The sequence below is a fragment of the Phyllopteryx taeniolatus genome, chromosome 3, assembly GCF_024500385.1.
Source record: "Phyllopteryx taeniolatus isolate TA_2022b chromosome 3, UOR_Ptae_1.2, whole genome shotgun sequence".
In the NCBI taxonomy this organism is placed as follows: Eukaryota; Metazoa; Chordata; class Actinopteri; order Syngnathiformes; family Syngnathidae; genus Phyllopteryx; species Phyllopteryx taeniolatus.
The window spans coordinates 2,596,134-2,615,210 of NC_084504.1; the positions used below are offsets into that span (position 1 = coordinate 2,596,134).

At 41.7% G+C, this 19,077-nt stretch overlaps 2 protein-coding genes across 9 annotated transcripts in view; one reads left to right on the forward strand and one right to left on the reverse strand.

The window, feature by feature from the left end:
- The window catches only part of dock5 (dedicator of cytokinesis 5), a 66,095-nt gene extending 55,169 nt beyond the window's left edge, over positions 1-10,926 (forward strand). The window contains exons 31-51 of one of the 7 annotated variants that reach the window (XM_061766418.1): positions 341-399; positions 644-798; positions 1,076-1,161; positions 1,397-1,553; positions 1,637-1,677; positions 1,750-1,840; positions 1,929-2,048; positions 2,289-2,378; positions 3,254-3,358; positions 3,736-3,877; positions 4,307-4,388; positions 4,471-4,555; positions 4,687-4,773; positions 4,859-5,035; positions 8,156-8,239; positions 8,330-8,467; positions 8,700-8,872; positions 9,043-9,187; positions 9,310-9,469; positions 9,656-9,774; positions 9,872-10,926. In XM_061766418.1, the coding sequence (XP_061622402.1) occupies positions 341-399; positions 644-798; positions 1,076-1,161; positions 1,397-1,553; positions 1,637-1,677; positions 1,750-1,840; positions 1,929-2,048; positions 2,289-2,378; positions 3,254-3,358; positions 3,736-3,877; positions 4,307-4,388; positions 4,471-4,555; positions 4,687-4,773; positions 4,859-5,035; positions 8,156-8,239; positions 8,330-8,467; positions 8,700-8,872; positions 9,043-9,187; positions 9,310-9,469; positions 9,656-9,774; positions 9,872-9,973 (2,398 nt within the window). In that variant the 3' untranslated portion in view covers positions 9,974-10,926. Of the gene's footprint in view, positions 1-340; positions 400-643; positions 799-1,075; positions 1,162-1,396; positions 1,554-1,623; positions 1,678-1,749; positions 1,841-1,928; positions 2,049-2,266; positions 2,379-3,253; positions 3,359-3,735; positions 3,878-4,306; positions 4,389-4,470; positions 4,556-4,686; positions 4,774-4,858; positions 5,036-8,155; positions 8,240-8,329; positions 8,468-8,699; positions 8,873-9,042; positions 9,188-9,309; positions 9,470-9,655; positions 9,775-9,871 lie in introns of those variants that run through there. The other 6 variants (XM_061766419.1, XM_061766420.1, XM_061766421.1 and 3 more) reach the window with 6 other exon arrangements.
- A 2,973-nt stretch (positions 10,927-13,899) lies between these two features.
- Positions 13,900-18,451, reverse strand: LOC133474618 (uncharacterized). Of its 2 annotated transcripts, XM_061766429.1 has the most exons (2): positions 17,301-18,451; positions 13,900-16,971 (listed from the first exon to the last, which is right to left on the reverse strand). In XM_061766429.1, exon 2 carries the CDS (start codon positions 16,885-16,887, stop codon positions 16,102-16,104), a length of 786 nt encoding a protein of 261 aa, XP_061622413.1. In that variant the 5' UTR covers positions 16,888-16,971; positions 17,301-18,451; the 3' UTR covers positions 13,900-16,101. The 2 variants fall into 2 exon arrangements, with proteins under 2 accessions (XP_061622413.1, XP_061622412.1); XM_061766428.1 differs by having other exon boundaries at positions 13,900-18,451.
- Between the last annotated feature and the right edge of the window lie 626 nt (positions 18,452-19,077).

Genomic DNA, 19,077 nt, shown 5'->3' on the forward strand with positions numbered 1-19,077 from the left:
AAAAACACTGGCAGGAACGGGCTCCGCCTATAGTTTTTTTTTTTTTTTTTTTTTAACCTCGAGGAAACGGGCTTCCTGTCCTGATAATTTTTTTATTTTTTTTTTACTGCCGGGAATGGGCTTCCATAAGGTAGAGCAACTACACACTTACATTTTGTTTTCACATATACAGACAGTATTAAAAATATAAAAGATGTATATAATATATATGTAATATACAGTATGTATTAAAATGCATGGTCCTATCCAAAACATGTCCCATAGAACACAAAGTAGTTTGGATTGGATTTCTAGCTTTAATGAGGAAAATATCTGCTAAACTAATTTACATTTGTTACAGATATGGTGATATGAGGAAGACAGTTGGCTTTAAGATCAGAGATATGTGGTACAATCTTGGTGAGTATTTATTACCATCTCATGTGTTTTTTCTCATTGATGTTTTTGAATTTGTTTATTTGGTGCCTGCCAGTTATGCAGGCAGAATAACAAGACAATGTTTTTTTTGTTCAGTTTTACTGTACTGTTTTGTTTGCTGTATTATTAGATTGCCCTATGTTTGTTGTGAGATGAAGCTACAGCTTATTGCCTTCTCATATCATAATCATATTCTTCTAAGTGGTACTCTTTTGTTGCCCTGCAGGCCCCCATAAAATGAAGTTCATCCCAGCCATGGTTGGACCTATTTTGGAGGTCACTTTGGTGCCTGAGTCTGAGCTGAGGAAGGCCACAATTCCCATCTTCTTCGATATGATGCAGTGTGAGCACAATTTCAGCCCCGGGCGCACATTTGAAACGGTATAATCTCCAATCTTATGCACAAAGTGTTTTCTTTTAATGCCATCAAAGTTATTTGATTTGTCTATTTGACTGTGTTTTAGAGCCTGCATCCACCATCCTTTTTTTTTTTCGTGCATCTTTTTTAAAAATTTTTTTTTTAGAACAAATACTGCAGAATATAGTTTAGCTTTTCACTAAGAAAGTAGAGGAAATAAAAATGACGCTATGGGTGCTCCCAGTGCAAGAAAACTACTAGTATTGTCTAATTTACTCATAATTGTCTGTTTCTTTTCAGTTTGAAAATGAACTGATAACAAAACTGGATCAAGAGGTTGAAGGAGGTAGAGGAGATGAGCAATACAAAGTCCTGCTGGAGAAAACGTAATTTTTGTAATTTATCCTAACAGACAAACGTGTCTTTGCTATCAGATTTTCTTCAGTCAGTGAGTAGATGCATATATGATGACAGATTTTGTTTTATTAAAATTTCTTAAGGAGCCAAAAGGTCAAAGCAATCTACAAGCATTTAAAAATGTTCATCTTAGCCATGGCAAATTTTTCAGATAACGGGCAGCTTCTTACGGACTGTCTTGTGAAAGATTGTATGAACCTACAGGTTACTGGAGCACTGCAGACGCCACAGATACCTGTCACAGTCGGGTGAGGAGCTGGCGCTTCTGCTGAGCAGCCTGTTGGAGAATCTCCTGGCATACCGCACCATCACACATGATGAAAGTCCTGAACATCGCATGAGCTGCACTGTCAATGTGCTGGTACGGCCCACTCCTGTGTTCATCAAAAGGCTGACACATTTGTGCTTGTACTTAAGCAGTTATTTAACAGTTTTTTTCTCCAGAATTTCTACAAGGAAAAAAAGAGGGAGGACATTTATATCCGGTAAGTCAGGCGGCGCTGTTGACTTCTGCATTTTTGATTAAGTGCTCCTTACTGATGGGTTCTTATACCTAGGTACTTGTACAAACTGCGGGATTTACACCTGGACTGTGAAAATTACACAGAGGCCTCCTACACTCTGCTGCTACATGAGGAATTACTTGAGGTTTATAATACAGTATATTCAGATCTTATTTTTAACATGTTAAAATGTTGCTCTTATTTACGTATCGAAACTACTGAATTTGTACCAGTGGTCTGACAAAACCTGTGCACCTCATCTGATTCCTCGAGATGGGAAGCATGTGTGGACACAACAGGAGTTGAAAGAAAGACTTTTCCAGGAGATCATATGTTATTTGGACAAAGGAAAGGTGAGAATTGCCAGTTCTGTCACTATACTAATGTCACAAGTGAATTGTTTTTGCATAATGCATAAATTCCTTGAAGGAATGTTTGAAACTCAAGTTCCAATATTTCACATATAGGCTTCAGGTTTATTTGTTGTCAGCATTCAAATATTACTCACTGCTGCTTATCAACGGTTAGTGCTTGAAGTCTATTTTGCACCCCTATCTTTGTACCTCTGAAGTGAGTGATGTACATCTTCCCAGATGTGGGAGAAGGCCATTGAACTTGGCAAGGAGCTGGCGCAGATGCACGAGAGTCACATGTTTGACTTCATGGAGCTCAGCCAGCTGCTGGTAAGAAGCTGCATGTGCATTACATTTCCGCCCTGAACAACAACAACAACAAAAACCAACAAAGGCCCAGTGCTGCCTCCTTGTCTTAGTAAAGCTGTGTTCGCCATCTGTCATCCATGGCTCCCACAGCTCTCACTTCACTTTGAACGCCCTGTTTACACGGATGTCCAGCAGTTCGTCAAGCCTCCCGGAATGAGTTATTGCACTCAGTTGAATGGTGACTTGAGACTCTTCTCCCGGCTGTTCTTTGCTCATTAATCCATTGCTCGAGTTGGTCTTCCAACTCAGGCCACCTCGCCTTGTTTCCGCGTTTTCTTTTTCTTTTTTTTCCCGCGGAAACTCAGCTTCGTCTTCTTGACTTGGCGAAGCTTGTTTTCCTGCTTCCTCCACTTGCGAACCTTGGATTCGTTGATCTTGAATTCTCTCGCGGCTGCTCGATTCCCATGTTCCTCCACATAACTGATAGCTTGCAGTTTAAACTGTGCTTCGTAAGCGTGTCTCTTCGTAGCTGACATTTTCGGGGGTCCTTAGCCAAACCGATGTTGTTTTGCACAATGCACTGCAATGCATTCCCTGTACACTGTAAATGTGTCTGATGAATAATAGTGGAAATGTTTCAGGGTGCCAGAGGGGCTGAGTGCAATTACTTAAAAACACTCAAGGACCTGAAGCAGGGTGTGTGCGTGTGTGAATGATCTATTTTGAAGAATCGAGTAAGAACATGTATCAGGATTAGCAATTTAGTACAATTATGGTCCAGTAGCGTGTTGTTTAACAGCAAAAAAAAGTCTATTGTATTATGAGCAATTTTTATTCTGTAAATACAAACAGACAGACAACATACATTATGTCCACATTTTTGTTTTCTCTTGCAGAAAAAACAAGCAGAGTTCTATGAAAAAATAATGCACGCCATGCGACCACAGCCGGAGTACTTTGCTGTTGGCTATAACGGACTTGGATTCCCTTCTTTCCTCAGGGTAAGAAATGATTGCTTATTTCAATAAATAAAGAAACATACAACTTTACTTATTCAATGAATGTTTTCTTTGAAACATTTTTAAAATAATGCTCTTATGTTAACAACTATTTGATGATTCAAGAGGAATGTCACAATAACGTCGGTCTTTCCTAAGCTTTGCATGAATGCACATCCGAAATACTCTGGAAGCTTTTTTTTCCGTCCATAAAGTCCATTTATTTATTTTTTGATGGCCTTTGGTTGACTTGTCAAAAAAAAAAAAAAAAAAACCTAGCCCACTTTCATTAAACTCATAAAATGTTGGTCCAAATGCATTTACAAAAGGAGATAACAGTTTGGCTTAGTCATGTTTTAAATACAACGTTTCTGTTCCAGAACAAGATGTTCATCTACAGAGGCAAAGAGTATGAGTGGCTTGAAGACTTCAGTTTAAAACTCCTCTCTCAGTTCCCAAATGCTGTCCGCATGACCAGCACAGCGCCACCTGGAGTCAACATCAGCAACTCTCCCGGACAGTGTATCCTTGAATTTGGTTCGAATCCCGGCTACAACTGTCCGCATGTCGAATTGTCCTTGGGCAAGACACTGAACCGTAACCCCAGCTGGCCTGGCACCACCTTGCATGGCAGCAGTCGCCCATTGGTGTATGAATCCGTGTGTGCGGGTGGTTGAATATGATGCTTTGTAAAGCGCTTTGGGAACTGTGTAGATAAAGCACTATATAAGTGCAGTCCATTTACCATTTTACCATGTATTGTTTGTTAGTTCTTATAAATGAAATATTTTGCTATGGGTTTTAATGTGTGACGGTGGGGACACTTGATCGGTTATATTATACTGTATTATCAATCAAACCACAAACTGTCTTTTTATTAAGAAACCAATTCTTTAATTTTACAATTTGACCGTTCTTCTACAGTACTACACGTCCTTAGCTGAGCTTTAGACATCCAGTGTTTTACTGTCAAGCCAGTGCTCATTGTGCCACACCGGTTTAAAGACAAGGGTGTTCCAGAGCAGATATTAAAGTGATTAACAGTTCCTTTAAACACCATGGAAATTAGAATTCTAAGGTCTTGTCACCGAATCACCAACTCTCTAATCTTGCAGTTATTATCGAACCAATGAAGTGGACCAATTCCAATATTCTAGGCCCTTCAGAAAAGGTGAAAAGGATCCAGACAATGAGTTTGCAGTGAGTGTCTTTTAATGTTCTTGATAGATTTAAGCTCGTATGTGAACTCACATGCCTATAATTGCTCCAAAATACTCGAATATAAACAACCTTGTTTGAACATAACTCACAATTCAAATGCTCCCCTGCAGACTATGTGGATTGAGAGAACCACGTACATTACTGCCTATCGCTTCCCTGGTATTCTGAAATGGTTTGAAGTCAAATCAGTCTCTGTGGTAAGAAGCAGCCTCATTTTGTTTACCAATTCAAATTAGCATTCCTCTAAACTTGACTTATTTCCAAAACACTCATGATGGGCAGGAGGAGATCAGTCCCTTGGAGAATGCCATAGAGACCATGGAGATGGCCAATGAAAAGCTGAGTAACCTGGTGCAGCAGCAAGCCTGTGATCGCTCGTTGTCCATCAACCCGCTGTCCATGATGCTCAGCGGCATCGTTGATCCCGCTGTCATGGGTGGCTTCTCTAACTATGAGAAGGTTTGAGGCTCTCTTCTTCCAGGTCACACCTTTTACTGCCCCACTGCTCACCGCTTGCTCTGTGATTTTTGCTGTGTCTGGAATCACGATTTGTCCATGGGCACATGTGCGAAAAATAATTATGTTGGAAATGTTTTGCTGCTAGTATAAGATGCCAAATTACACAAACGACAAGTAATGAGGCCGAGCTCAGACGACACGATTGTAGCCAAATTTAGACCCGACAGACACGTCGCAGACAAACGTGAGCTGTCGTGGCCGATTGTTTGAGTTATGAGTCCCTGAGCAAGCAACGTTGCCTTGTGTAGTGTGACATTATCCACGATTGCGGATCCGGCCTCACGACGACGACATTGACCAATAGCATGACGGGGTGCCTTGAAACGGAACATTTTGCTTACGTCATTAAATGACGTACTGTACAGGCTTTTTCTCTCGTGAGCGCCTATGGAAAATGTCCAAAATATTGGGCCAGTCGTAATATTTTCAGAGGTTGAAGTGGGGGCGTAAAGAGAGATGTCGACATTAATTTGATTGTAGGTTTCTGTCTTTCTGACACGATGAGACGTATATGGCGCCGTGGATAGGAAAATGTGACGTTCATATTCGAAAATGATGGTTCGATCGTTGTAATATTTTCAGAGGTTGAAGCTGCCATGAGTAGAGATGTCCTTGTAAATTTTGGTGATGATTGGTGAGTGTTTTGATACATTAAGTGACGTAGTGTTTACTTTTGCCATCTAAACCCCCACCATGACTTCCTATGCCCTGAGCAGCGCGCGCGCACTTTCTTTCTGTCTGACGACAGCACGGATGTGCTCCATGCGCTTGTGGTTCCTGCAATTAAGTCCCGTGGTCCTGAATGCTGACAAGTTGTCTCTCCGCTGCCTGGACTCTTGTCCCACCTCCCCGATGACCTCTGCTGTCGGACCGTGATCTTGGCGACAGCACGCGATGATCGGGTGGCGCCTTGTCTGCCACCGTGACGAAATAAACACTATATTGTTGGAAAAAAAAGAGCGAGAGAGAGAAAAAAGATGATGGGGGGTGCAACCGCATTATAGCGGAGAGTAACCAAGTTTGAACAACAAACTAAGTTAATTAATATGCGTCTGGAGATATAAATGTAAAGTAATTCAGAGCCTCTGAACCAGAAATGAATCTATACGTCACTGGGGACATCATATGAGAACGGGGTCAGGTTAAAAGTATATTATTATTAATACATATTTCTAATATAAGATAAAATAACCTTTATTTGGGGAAATTTCCATCATGTCCGTAGCAATAGTGGCTATAGGAAATATAAATGTATAAGGTGGCTCGGGCATCTGATTCGGATGCCTCCGGGACGCCTCCCTGGTGAGGTGTTCCGGGCACATCCCACCGGGCATGAGACCCCGGGGACGACCCAGGAACCGCTGGAGAGACTATGTCTCTCTGCTGGCATGGGAACGCCTCGGGATCCCCTCGGAAGAGCTAGAGGAAGTGGCTGGGGAGAGGGAAGTGTGCGCTTCTCTGCTAAAGCTACTGCCCCCGCGACCTGACGTCAGATAAGCGGAAGAAAATGGATGGATGGAAATGTATAATATAAATAGCATGCAAGAGAAGACACCTGTACAAGTACATTCAAAAACTATTTGCCATGCATAAACTACCCCAATTCAATCTATCAGCAAGGTGTTTGTATGTTAGTTTGCAAAATAGAGTGCTGAGTTTTAATTGACTTTTGAGATCTAATTAATCCAATTTAATTGACTTTTTTTGTTTTTTAAACCATGGTTGAAACAGAATTGGTAAAGGCAGATTAATCCATAGACAGATATTTTTGCCGATGGCACGTTGAAATCTCATATACTTTGATTCAGGCTGCAACTGCGTCCACCATTACAAAGTTGAAACATTAAAATAACAAATATTGAAGCCATAATTAACTAATGATCACGATCCTAGAATAATGATTATGTTGTGCAAAACTGAACAGTATGCAGAATTATTTTTATCCTATTACATAATACACGCCAATAACTGTCCCGCAGTAATGTTCTTGACATAATTTTTTTAAAATATGGAAATTCAGACAAAATTGGACAAATTGTTTTGGAAGAGCGGCATGGTGGGTGACTGCTTAGAGCGTCTGCCTCACAGTTCTGAGGACCGAGGTTCAATCGCCGGCCCCGCCAGTTTGCATGTTCTCCCCGTGCCCGCGTGGGTTTTCTCCGGGCACTCCGGTTTCCTCCCACATCCCAAAAACATGCATTAATTGGTGACTCTAAATTGCCCGTAGGTGTGAATGTGAGTGCGAATGGTTGTTTGTTTATATGTGCCCTGCGATTGGCTGGCAAGCAGTTCAGGGTGTACCCCGCCTCCTGCACACCCGCGACCCTAGTGAGGAGAAGCAGCTCAGAATAGGACAAGGGGAAGCTGCGAATGGCTACAGCACAGTCAAAACTTGGGTGTCCACGATCAAAGGCGAAGAACAAGAGCCTGCTCTCAGTGACCTCCTTGACAAGTAAAGGAGCTTGTGAAGTCATCAATTCCTTTGGCTGGACAACCATAACCCATCCTCCATTATCAGATTTTCACCTTTGTGAATCGTTAAAAGAAGGAGTAAGGGGTTAGTACTTCTCTGATGACGAACAAGTTAAGCATGCTGTAAGGAAAGTGGTTAAAAGCGCAGCCTACTGAATTTTACGAGGCTGGCATATGTCCTCGTTCATCGATGGACAATCGGTGTTGAGAAAAAGGGAGATTATATTGAAATTAGATTATATTAAATGATATTGTTTTTTTGAGGCAGTTTTTAGTTATTTCCACCTCCAAGATACCCACTCACCAAAATAAATCACTTTTGAGTCAAAATTTAAAATATGTGCTTAACTGTACTGTATATCTCTTCACCACAGACCTGCTCCGTAAATCCACTTCAAGTGTATGTTTAATTCCTAACCCCAATAAAAAAATTTAGACCATGAGTTCTTGGTGGCCTCTAGCCTGCTCTGTTCTCAAGGGAACTGCTGTAGCTTATTTGTCACGATGTAGAAATGTAACTCGTGTAGCTTGCGGCAACATTAGAAGTGTGCATTTTGAAGACGCTTTCAAATGGTTCGTCCTCTTTAGGCCTTTTTTACTGACACCTACATCCACGAACACCCTGAAGACCATGAGCGCATTGAGGTCCTGAAACATCTCATTGCCCTGCAGGTAAATCCTTGCACTTGCTTTGTCACTTACACAGGTCTCAAAGCACAAAATGTTGCGTAACTCTTAAAGTGCCCATCTTCCCCCTCCCAGATCCCTGTCTTGGCAGATGGCATTCGCATCCACGGGGAGAAGACGACAGAGCAGCTGAAGCCCTTACACAACCGCCTGGTTGCTTGCTTCCAGGACCTTCGGGAGAAAGTGGAGAAGCATTATGGTGTTATAACCTTGGTGCGTTGCCAACTGCAAACTCCATTTTAAAGGAAGAAAGATGGCAACATGACCCTTTGGCCCTCTCTCTTTCCCACCACATTGTTCCCGTTCAAAGCAGAGTGTACATTTTTTAGTCCGGGATAATACATTTTGGCCAGTGTTTTGTCCCCCATTAGAACCCCCCTGTGTCATTGAGCCCGTCGCCTGCCAACATTACCTGATGATGCTTAATCCTTTTTGTGTGTCCCAGCCCTGCTCTCTCACAGAGAGAAAGAAGAGTCGCGTGGGCTCGGTAGTGATGCCCTACATCCTGTCTTCCACTCTGCGTCGCATGTCCACTGTCTCTACTCTCTCCAACGCCTCCTCAGCCCTCTCCAGTGGCTCTGCATCCTCGGACGGACACTCGGGCATTTCTTCCCAAGAGTCAGTGCATCCACTCACTCCTTGATTTTTTATTTTTTATTTTTGTGTCCCTTAGCCAGTGTCAGTCTCAGTCTTCATGCTCTCTTCAGTGCTTAATTTTGCTTAGTCTTCACATTTTTTTTTTCTTCATCCTCCTGCATCTCTTTCTCTCCCCCATTATTCACGACCAGTTCCTTGTTGTCCCGCCCCAGCGATCGCAGGACCTCAGTGTTGTCCCGCTCAGAGGAGGACAACAGGATTGCGAGAAAGAACAGGAAGGAGTGGAGCGTGAGCAAGTCCCAGGTGCTGCTGGAGAGACAGTCGGATGCAGATGAGGTGCATACTCATGTTCAGCGAATCATGTTTATTCTTTTGTTATCCACCTATGAATTTGGTGCTAGCTCAATTTCCCTGGTTCTTGCAAATGCTCATGTCTTTGTTTACCACTTCAATCCCAGAGTCCCGTGGAGAAGCAGCAGAGGCCCAAGAGTTTACAGTTGGGCGACAGACGACTGACGCTCTCCTTGTTCCAGGGTGTCTCCTCCCAGCTCAGCCTGTCCAACCCTCTCAGTCCTCTACCTGCCTCTCCTCACACGCCTCACACACCACGTAGCTCAAGTACGGAACACACAGCACCTCTCTAACAAACACCACACTGCCTGTCCTCATTTTATTTTCTGTCAGTCAGGATGAATATATCCACCTTGTGTCAGCGCATTCTGCTCTAAAGCCAACATTCACACATATGCACGTTCACAGATGCATGCCATCTGGATAGCTTTCATTTTGTCTCTTATGCGGTAGGTTTTTCATCACTGCTCAGTGACAATGATGCCAACGCCATTGACACCCCCGGGACCCCCCCACCAATGCCTCCAAAGAAACACCCGCATGAGATTGACAACGCTGCGTTCTCTTCAGAGGTGCATCTGCTCAAAGAAAATGCCACTAATGCATATTTAATGGCATATAAATGCTAAAATATTCAGAAATATAACACCACTCTCGCCTTCCTTACAGTTCATTCCACCGCTGCCAATGAAAATTGATAGCAAGCCTCCACCGCCGCCTCCCAAAACCCGGAAGTCCATGTTCCCCTCATATGAGCACAGCCCCCAGTAGGGCCGCACAGACCGGAAAGTGATGCTGTCATAAAGTACAGCTTCATTTGTCAGATGGTGGAACACCACAATTAGCAACAGATGCAGGATCATCTATGTCATGTATTTACAGGACTTCGGGGTCTTTGAGAGGTTTTTTTCTGCCAAGTTATTATTGATGCCAAGCCGCTAGTTTTAAAGGTCTTTTTACAGACAAGGTGGAATACTATCTTGGGTAACATCCATTTTTATGAAATTGTACTATTTTATGATTTTCTTTTTTTCGATCACAGAGAAAAAGCTTGATGCTGCTTAAATGCGTTCCATATTTTAACAGGAAAAGCCGTATTGCATACTTAATCGCGAGCAGGGAACACAATGTAAATGTTACTGTCTGTTCTAGTTGTTTTGTCCAATCATGGTGTGGGGTGTTTGAGCTAAAGCTTTATGTTTCCGAGACACTGGATGGCATTATTGAATGTGATGCACATTTCTTGTTGTTTGTTTATGATGTGGATACTGTAACTGTTTGCTTCCAAGCAGCATCATGTTGGTGCTTTTAACTCAAAGGAATAGTTTGACATTTCGTTTAAAAAAGAAAATGTTATTTCTTGAAAACATCAGTACAGTACAGTATGTCTATAGAGTTAAAACTCAAACTAGCCAGGACCCCTTAGCCTAGTTTGGCAGTTGACTGAAAACGTGGACACCTCCTGGGGGTGGGGGGGGGAAACAAAACCGCGATAAATGAGGGATTACTGTAATTGAATACTGTGTGATCATTCAATATAATTTCTGACATCGTTTCAACAACATTGATGGTGGATAGAACATGTAAGTTTAGCTAGTTGTGCCAGTCCTGCAAAAAGAAATTGTTTTAGCATATTATATTATGTTTACATTCAACATTTTTTTTTTTTTTTTTTTTTACCCAGCAGTTATGCAAAGCCAAGGGGGCTCCCAACTGCATGTATGCTATACATGAAATATTAGACTATTCCTTTGAGGAATCCTAAACACTGTATGGTACAAACATGGATGCTTTTTGAAGTTGAGATTTATGTTCACGTCTCCATGAATTTCCTGTGTATTCCTGAAATTAACTTATTGTTGTTTATTGAATTTCAAAATTTGTTTTGCGTTGCACATCCAGTGTGTACAGAGATGGTTTATTTTTTATCATATACAGTACCATGCGTTTCAACATGCTGTACATGCTCAAATGTGTCTCTATAGATTGCCAAAACAATGCCAACACTTTACCTCCATCACTTGGCTTTCAATTAATTTGCCAGTATTTAAATTGAATTATGTTAGGTTTAAAATAGTTTTAAAAGGATTCCAATTTGTCTGCTGCACACACAGATCAATAAACATTTGAACAAAAACACTGCGTAAAGTTTTTATACGTTTTTTGTTGAATCCATAAAATGAAAAACCTGTTGCCAACTTTTGAACGGGTCTCTCCTTACTCTGGTGCGGTTACCAAAAGTTCTTTATTCCTATTCAAGGTTTGAACATCTAAGATGCTGCGCTGAGGCTGATGTGTTTCAAATGCGATTTGTGTAGGTGATAGAAAATGCTGCCAGTTAAGCTAATACTAATCAACAAGCAGCTCCTGGGGAGCTGGGATGCCTGCTGGGAGTTCTTCTCTGTGCTAATCTGGATTGCTAATGGGCTTTTGCTTCGTGTCAGCGAGTGTGCCATATAGGTCATATCAGTCTTCCCCGCATCACCCACGAGGAACAAACTATTTGAGGTGATGTTTACCCATGCAGACAGAGATGCTGCCCTGGTTTGCCGTAGCTCGACGTCCTCGAGTGTTGCCATGGCGCCTGCCACCTCTATACTCTTAGCAACTTTGTGCCGACGGCAGTTTTCGGATATCAATCCGAGCCCAAGGCCTGAATGGAGCATGAGGGACAGTAGGCTTGCTCGAAGGTCACTGCTTGTGGAAATACGGCTGTCAAAGAAGCAGCATTTACTGACTTCTTAGGATCTCTTAGATGAAAAATGTATGCATTTACTTCACTTTATTCGTTGAATGGCTCATTCATTAAGTTACGTGTGCAATGTGTGCATTTGATAAAATCAGTTTTTAACGACCAAACTCGTAGTCAAATTTAAATAGTTACAATTGTGCGACTAATATTAATAGACACTGACCAACCACAACAATATCGCAACTTTAACATTAATAATATCCAATGAAAGAGCTGCGCCAAATAGTGATACATTGACAAATAATGGTCAAGTTTGAAGATTACTGTCAAAGATGTATTGTTTTAATAATGTTTCTTATTTTGGCTGTTGCTTCCAATGGCGTGGCACACAGTGAGACGTGTGAGCTCCATTTCGACCTGTACTCGAAGTTACCAATTACAGTTCAGTGCACAAAACACCAAATTTACAAGAAAAACAAATTCATTAAATATACATTTCTCTTTTTTGGGGGGGGGGGGGGTGATGATTATGGGTTGCATGGTATTCTGTTGTGCTTCAGTCAGGCTCAGCTCCACACCAACGGATAAAGACAGTAAATGATGGAGGCTGCGGCCTTGCTATGATCGAACTGCTCCCGTCACAAAAAAATATGGCCTTCCTTACTTGATCCATTGACTTGCTGGAGGCATCCCGGGGTGTCTGGGATTATCCCGTCTTTGAAGCTCACTGGGTGGTGCCGCAGGGTGTAAAAGACTTGAATATGGCAACTATGTTTTATTTCCTATAGTTGCTGAGGGTAGATTTGCTTGCCATGAGCGTACTTTTTACGAAACACCTAGAGTCCTTCAAACACTTACACACAATCCCACCGAGGCGCAAAATGTAGCGTTTACGTCTACTGATACTAACAATGTCTACTGTACTTGCATGTATTTTACTGCATAAATGTAGGTTGATAGTGCAATCTGTTGACTGGAAGAGCTCTTGAACCTTCTTTGATTTAAACAACCGCAATCCAAAAAAATATTCAGGCTGTGTGTGGGTAGCTCTTGTTTTATTAATATGCTCTGTGCCCTCAATGTCACATGTATTTTTCAACATTTTTGGAAGGGACGAACACTGTCCAGCCAACTATGCTTGTGCCTCACAGCTGTATGTTCCAATGAAATATTTACATACACAGGTTCTGTGTGATGAGCATGTGATCCGAAGAGTGAGCACTTAATTGGGTGGCTGTGATCTGTGCGTAGTAGATCTACTCCCTGCAGATTGTATTTGTCAAGTTTTAAGCAAAATGTGAAGTGAGGCGTACACAGAGCAAATAAAAGTACGCACAGACCTCATTTCTTAATCTTAATCACATATTCATTGTTTGCGCCGTTGTAATTGAACTAATCTCTTTTGAAATGCAGGTTTTTGCTCACACAAATATGGGGTGACTGCTCATCTTGTGGCGGCACGGTGGCCGACTGGTTAGAGCGTCAGCCTCACAGTTCTGAGGACCCGGGTTCAATCCCCGGCCCCGCCTGTGTGGAGTTTGCATGTTCTCCCCGTGCCTGCGTGGGTTTTCTCCGGGCACTCCGGTTTCCTCCCACATCCCAAAAACATGCATGAATTGGAGACTCTAAATTGCCCGTAGGCATGACTGTGAGTGTGGATGGTTGTTTGTTCCTATGTGCCCTGCAATTGGCTGGCAACCAGTTCAGGGTGTACCCCGCCTCCTGCCCGATGACAGCTGGGATAGGCTCCAGCACGCCTGCGACCCTAGTGAGGAGAAGCGGCTCAGAAAATGGATGGATGGATGGATGCTCATCTTGTTCATGGTCATGATAATCTGGAATCTGTCCCAGCTGACTTTGGGCAAAGGTGGTTCATTACTTGTACACAACCTAATTAGATCTAGTAGAAATTATTTTCACTGTAACTTCCTATTACTGTTTTGACACTTACCTGTACCTAATATTGTGGCTGCTTGAGAGATAGGTTGACAAAACCAAACACATTAATGTGAGATATTGAGGTCTGTTCTACAGACATTACATTACCTGATACAGACAGACAGCCGTCCTTCAAATGTGAAAGGTGCACTGAATATGAGTTCATGTCACCATCGAAGTCCAGGTGTGGGGAGAGAAATGTAGTGGTAATAATGGGAACAATAAATACAATGATAATTTTGATAATGGATTATGAATATATTCTGGAAATTATGGTTTCTGTTGGATAGTTATAGTGTCAGGAAACGGCAGAGTAGCAAATCTCTCAATGCATGGCCACAACAAAATAACCAGCAGCATTACACAAGAGCAAAAAGAAACCGAGACAAGAGAACTTTGCATTGATTTTCAGTGTTTCTACAGTTGATTTTGTTGTTGTTGTTGTTTTCAGGAAAATGTAGAAAATGAGCAGGAAAGGAATGTGGAACGCACTGAACTGTTACAACTATACATTGGCCTAATTGCTGTTTCGAGGATATAGGTTGGTTTGCTTATGGAGAAAACTCTTTTTTTTCCATTTTTGCGTGAAGATTACATTTAATTTATAGTACCATTTATTGAAATAACACCAATAATTAATTCATTATCTTCGGAGAAAATAAACACATTTTGATGCTATATTTGAACATTGTTGTACCTCTCCCTGGTGCAGTCAGCTATTCTAAATATTTATTATAAACTAGTAGCATAGAAAACACACACATGGTGTCTCAGCTACTTTTGTTCTTGCTTACTCTTATGAGAAACCCTGTGAATACTGTTGAAAATACATTTCTTTGTGTGGCCAGATTATTTTGTAGAAATCGGCTGAGTTTTCAACAATTAGTGGAAGGGTATTGAAATAAATATGTAAGTCTGAGATGTACTCTTAAATAAATTAGAGGAATGCCCTTTTCCCTCAATTGAGCCCCTGGCCCCCAAAATGTCTGTGCAACGTCCCTGGTATCGATTCTTAAAAAACAAAAAAAACAAAAAAACAACAACAATAATAATATTCATCAAATCATATGAAAATGACCAACAATAATAACAATAAATGATTATTATTATTACTGTGACTATGTTGACATTTTCTGGGCCCCACTATTGTTCAACCTCTATTCCAAAATGTAGCAGGTCTACAGTCTCTATTAAAAAAACGGCACAAAACAATAATAATAAATTATTATTATTATTATTGGTCATTTTCATATGATTTGATGAATAGACAACTTCATAAAAATCATAATTTACATTTTGCCCTTCAAACTCTGCACATACGAGTGCATAAATGATCCAAACTACTCATTGGTGGATACTAACAACATAATGAGGCTTTCTCCAGTGCCATTAACGGTAAAGACACACACACACACACACACACACACACAGAAGATATTGAGATGCATTTGTGTTAGTTTTCATGAAAAATGCATATTACGCAATAGGAGAAAAATCTTATATACAGTATCCAAAAATGTAATTAATATCTTTAGAAAACATGTTGCAAATCATGAAACTTCGTTTGGGACACTTAAGGGTAAAGACATGTTGGCATTAAAATTTGAAAAATATTACTGCAGCTTAATCTTTTTCTTAGAATTATGCCATTTTAATGTATAACAGCTACTAATAATTCAAATTCTCAGTACGCCGTCAGATTAATTGATTTTCAAAAGGAAATTCAGTGGGCCATTTCTTACCGGTATTGATCAAATTATATGGGCGCACCGTACGTTTTGCATGTTTACACAACAACAATAAAGACTCTTGCATATGTTTTGATTAGACAGTCAGAATTGGATTATAACAGTGTTTCACAACCTCTATTGAGCCAAGGCACATTTTATACATTGGAAAAATCTCACGGCACACCAACAAACAAAAACGCCTCAAAAGGTCTGTATACATAGTGAAATAATGAGGGTCTCATTTCAAATTAGTCACAAATTGACTTGAAATCTGGGCCTGTTTCGCTGAACACAAAGATCACAGATCCAGAAAGTTATTCTGTTGTATAAACGGCAACAAGTGGAAATACAGATTAATTGCACCTGCTGCTATGTCGTGGAAGAGCATTTGACGATTCTGCCTGTCACTATACGTCACTAGCATAGACAGATAAACAAAGATTTTCCAAGCAATTAGGTCAAGTTGGATGATTTCTCTCGACAGTGTCGAGGACTCATTGGATTGTAGCACAAACAGTTGCTACTAATAAATTGGACCTTCAGCTCTTGATCCTTGCAGGGGTGCTGCTGGATTGGTCTTTCCGCTCAGGCACCTTCACACATGTCAAACACGGATATACATCCATGCAGATGTTACATTCATGGGCCAGAGCGTTCCAATGCGTTTTTTTCCCATAGATCAGCACCATGGCAGAAACGGTGGTATAGATGGACGTGAAGAAAAACGTCAGCGTGATGGCGTTCTCGTGATGCACTGCTATCTGATAGTTAACGTACAGGTCGACCACGAGGAAGAGGAGGAAGACGGCCACTAGGGAGAGTGCCATTTGGATCACCCTCATCTGAGTGCCCAGCTTTGGGACGTGAGCGCCGTTGGTGCTGGCCTTCATGTGGCGGAGATGGACCGCCAGGTGCACTGAGATGGAGATGCAGCATTTTACCATGAACATGCCCGGCAACACATCCGCAAGGATCAGATAGAGGGCCTCGTAAATCTTTCCGGGCTCTGTGTCAGGCATTAACACCCCGCAGTCTTTGTCATCTGTGGTGTCGTTGGCGGGGTGGAACACCACCAGCATGGGCATGCAGGTAGCCAGGCCACTCAGAGGGATGACAAACACAGCTAGTGTCACATGCTTGATGATGGTGGCCTGGATGTGTGTGTAGCACCGGTTGGGCGTGCTCACCAACTTGGTGCTGTAGTAGAATGTCAGGAAGCTGCTGTCCCACATGATGGTGAACTTCAGACTGAAGGTGACGACCAGCATGACAGTGTAGGGCATCTGGGCGACGTGACACTTGCTGTCCACCTCATCCATGCTCATCCAGAAGTAGCAGACGAGCTGGTGAGTGATGTTTGTCAAGGACAAAGCCACGATGATGGTCTCACTGGGGCTCCATTGCTTCCTCTGCTTGGAGTTGTACAAGCTCATCAAGAAGATGTAGAGGTTGAAGAACACCGTGGTGACAGCTGACATGCCCGTCAAGAGCCACATGGACATTTTGTTTGTCCCAAGCATGATGAGAATCTCTTTCTCTCTCCAAACACTTTAGACAAACCCTCCCATTTATATTCTGCTGTAGTCACAGTCTGCCTCCTTGTTTAGTCTTTCAAATATAAGCTTAGTCCAAATCTGTTGTAATTAAAAGCTGCAGTGGCTGGGCAAAGCTTTTTTTTTCTTTTTCTGTTTTGTTTTGTTTTAAATCACTTACAATACTACTTAAGAGTTCTGCTTACATTTTCCTCACAATCCTTTGCAACACCTTTGGCTCCGTCTGAAGAATCACATCTTTGGTTTTCTTTATCCAAGTGTTAATCCTCGCCCGAAGTCGTCTGCAGCACGCACACAGCAAGGTGGAGTTCCCGCAGCGACAGGGATTTATACGTCCGATCATTACATGTTATTTGCATCAGCCGTGACCACGGGAAGTGATGTGGGTATATTTGCATTCACGTGGCATGCACAGGATATGCGCTTAGTGGGATTGATCCGGTGACTTTGCTGTATTTTGATCAGTGCGCCGTGACGCCCCGACGGGGCTCTTCATCCGAGTTTATTCCTTCGGCCTGGACACATATTTACAAACACCAGACCACACAGTCATACTCCTATTTGCATGATCAAAAGCAAACAACCTTTCGATCACCTTGAGGAATAGGTTAAGTTAATGCAGCTGCAACGGAGTGGTGCTGTGAAGACTTCGACAAGGGGTGTATTCGGGATCTCCATGCTTCTTTTGCATGCACAAATGAGTCAAATAGCAATTAATAACCGAGTTTCAAAAGAAACTGATATCCTCATTTTTCCTCACAAAAACCATTGACAGGAAGGTAAATTCCTGATGAGCAACGTTTCCGATTATATTATTTTACAGAAGAAAAAAAAAATCAATCAGGAAGGGAAAGCACACTGAGCCTTTTCCAGTTAAAAGTTATGTCACCACAGACAGAAAATAAAAGGAAATGGGCTTTCTGATTGAAGCTGCCAGACAAATATTTGCAAGCCATCATCTTCATTTCAACACTTCTTGCTGGGTTCATTACTGTAGGACATGCTTGTGTGCACATTCAAGCTCTGAAACCGTCGTCTTTCCGACATGTATACCTTTTCACCATTTCAATTGGGCAAACGGGAAGGTGGACATTTAAAATGCATAATGTAAAGAAAATGTCTGTTTAAGTGGATTTAAAGTAAAAAAAACAAAAAACGATATCGCTTCAGGGGTGAAGTTCTCCAAATTGAATTGACTGTTTTCAATTTTGAATATGATTCCCAAAAAAATATATATATACGTGAGTTGCTTATAGACCAAATTGTACTGTAACTATTTTTTTTTCAAACAAACCAACCAAAACTAACCTACACTGACTAGCACCACCCAATTTAGAGCAGTATAAGGCAATCTACTTTTAATAGTACTTTTCATATAAATTATGATGGTAGCATAATCCTAATGTTAACAGTCTAATTGCACAGCATGAATAGTGTACAACATTCTCAGCTCAGCAAAGCAGTACAGTCCATTGACCAAATGCATGTATATGTAATGACACTTTATATACAGAGTACTGTTTTCAGTGCATTATTGTACAGGCTTCATGTTGGGCTTGTCACTTAAGTAAAGGATTCCTCCGGAGCCACGGCTGCCTCGAAAGTGTCCCAGGGCAGAATTTGTTAGTGCGGAGCTCCTCGCACCATCCATCCTGCAGCTATTATTAATTCAACATACACACAAAACAAATGCATTCAGGCTAAATGAAGGAAGGCCTTTTGAAGCGAGGTCATCCCGTAGGCACCGTGCTGACTCGACCTTAACGGAGTGGCAACTGTGGGGTCAGTGCCCCAACTAGCCATTAGACTCATTAGTACTTTACTGGTTGCTTCGCAAGAAACAAACGCGTACGAGGCATTAGTGCAACGCGGCGTTGTGCAAATCCAATGTTCCAAAAGGCAAATACAAGGCCCTAGGAAAGCGACTGTATGGCCTTGTTTACGCACATCGTCAGAATGTTA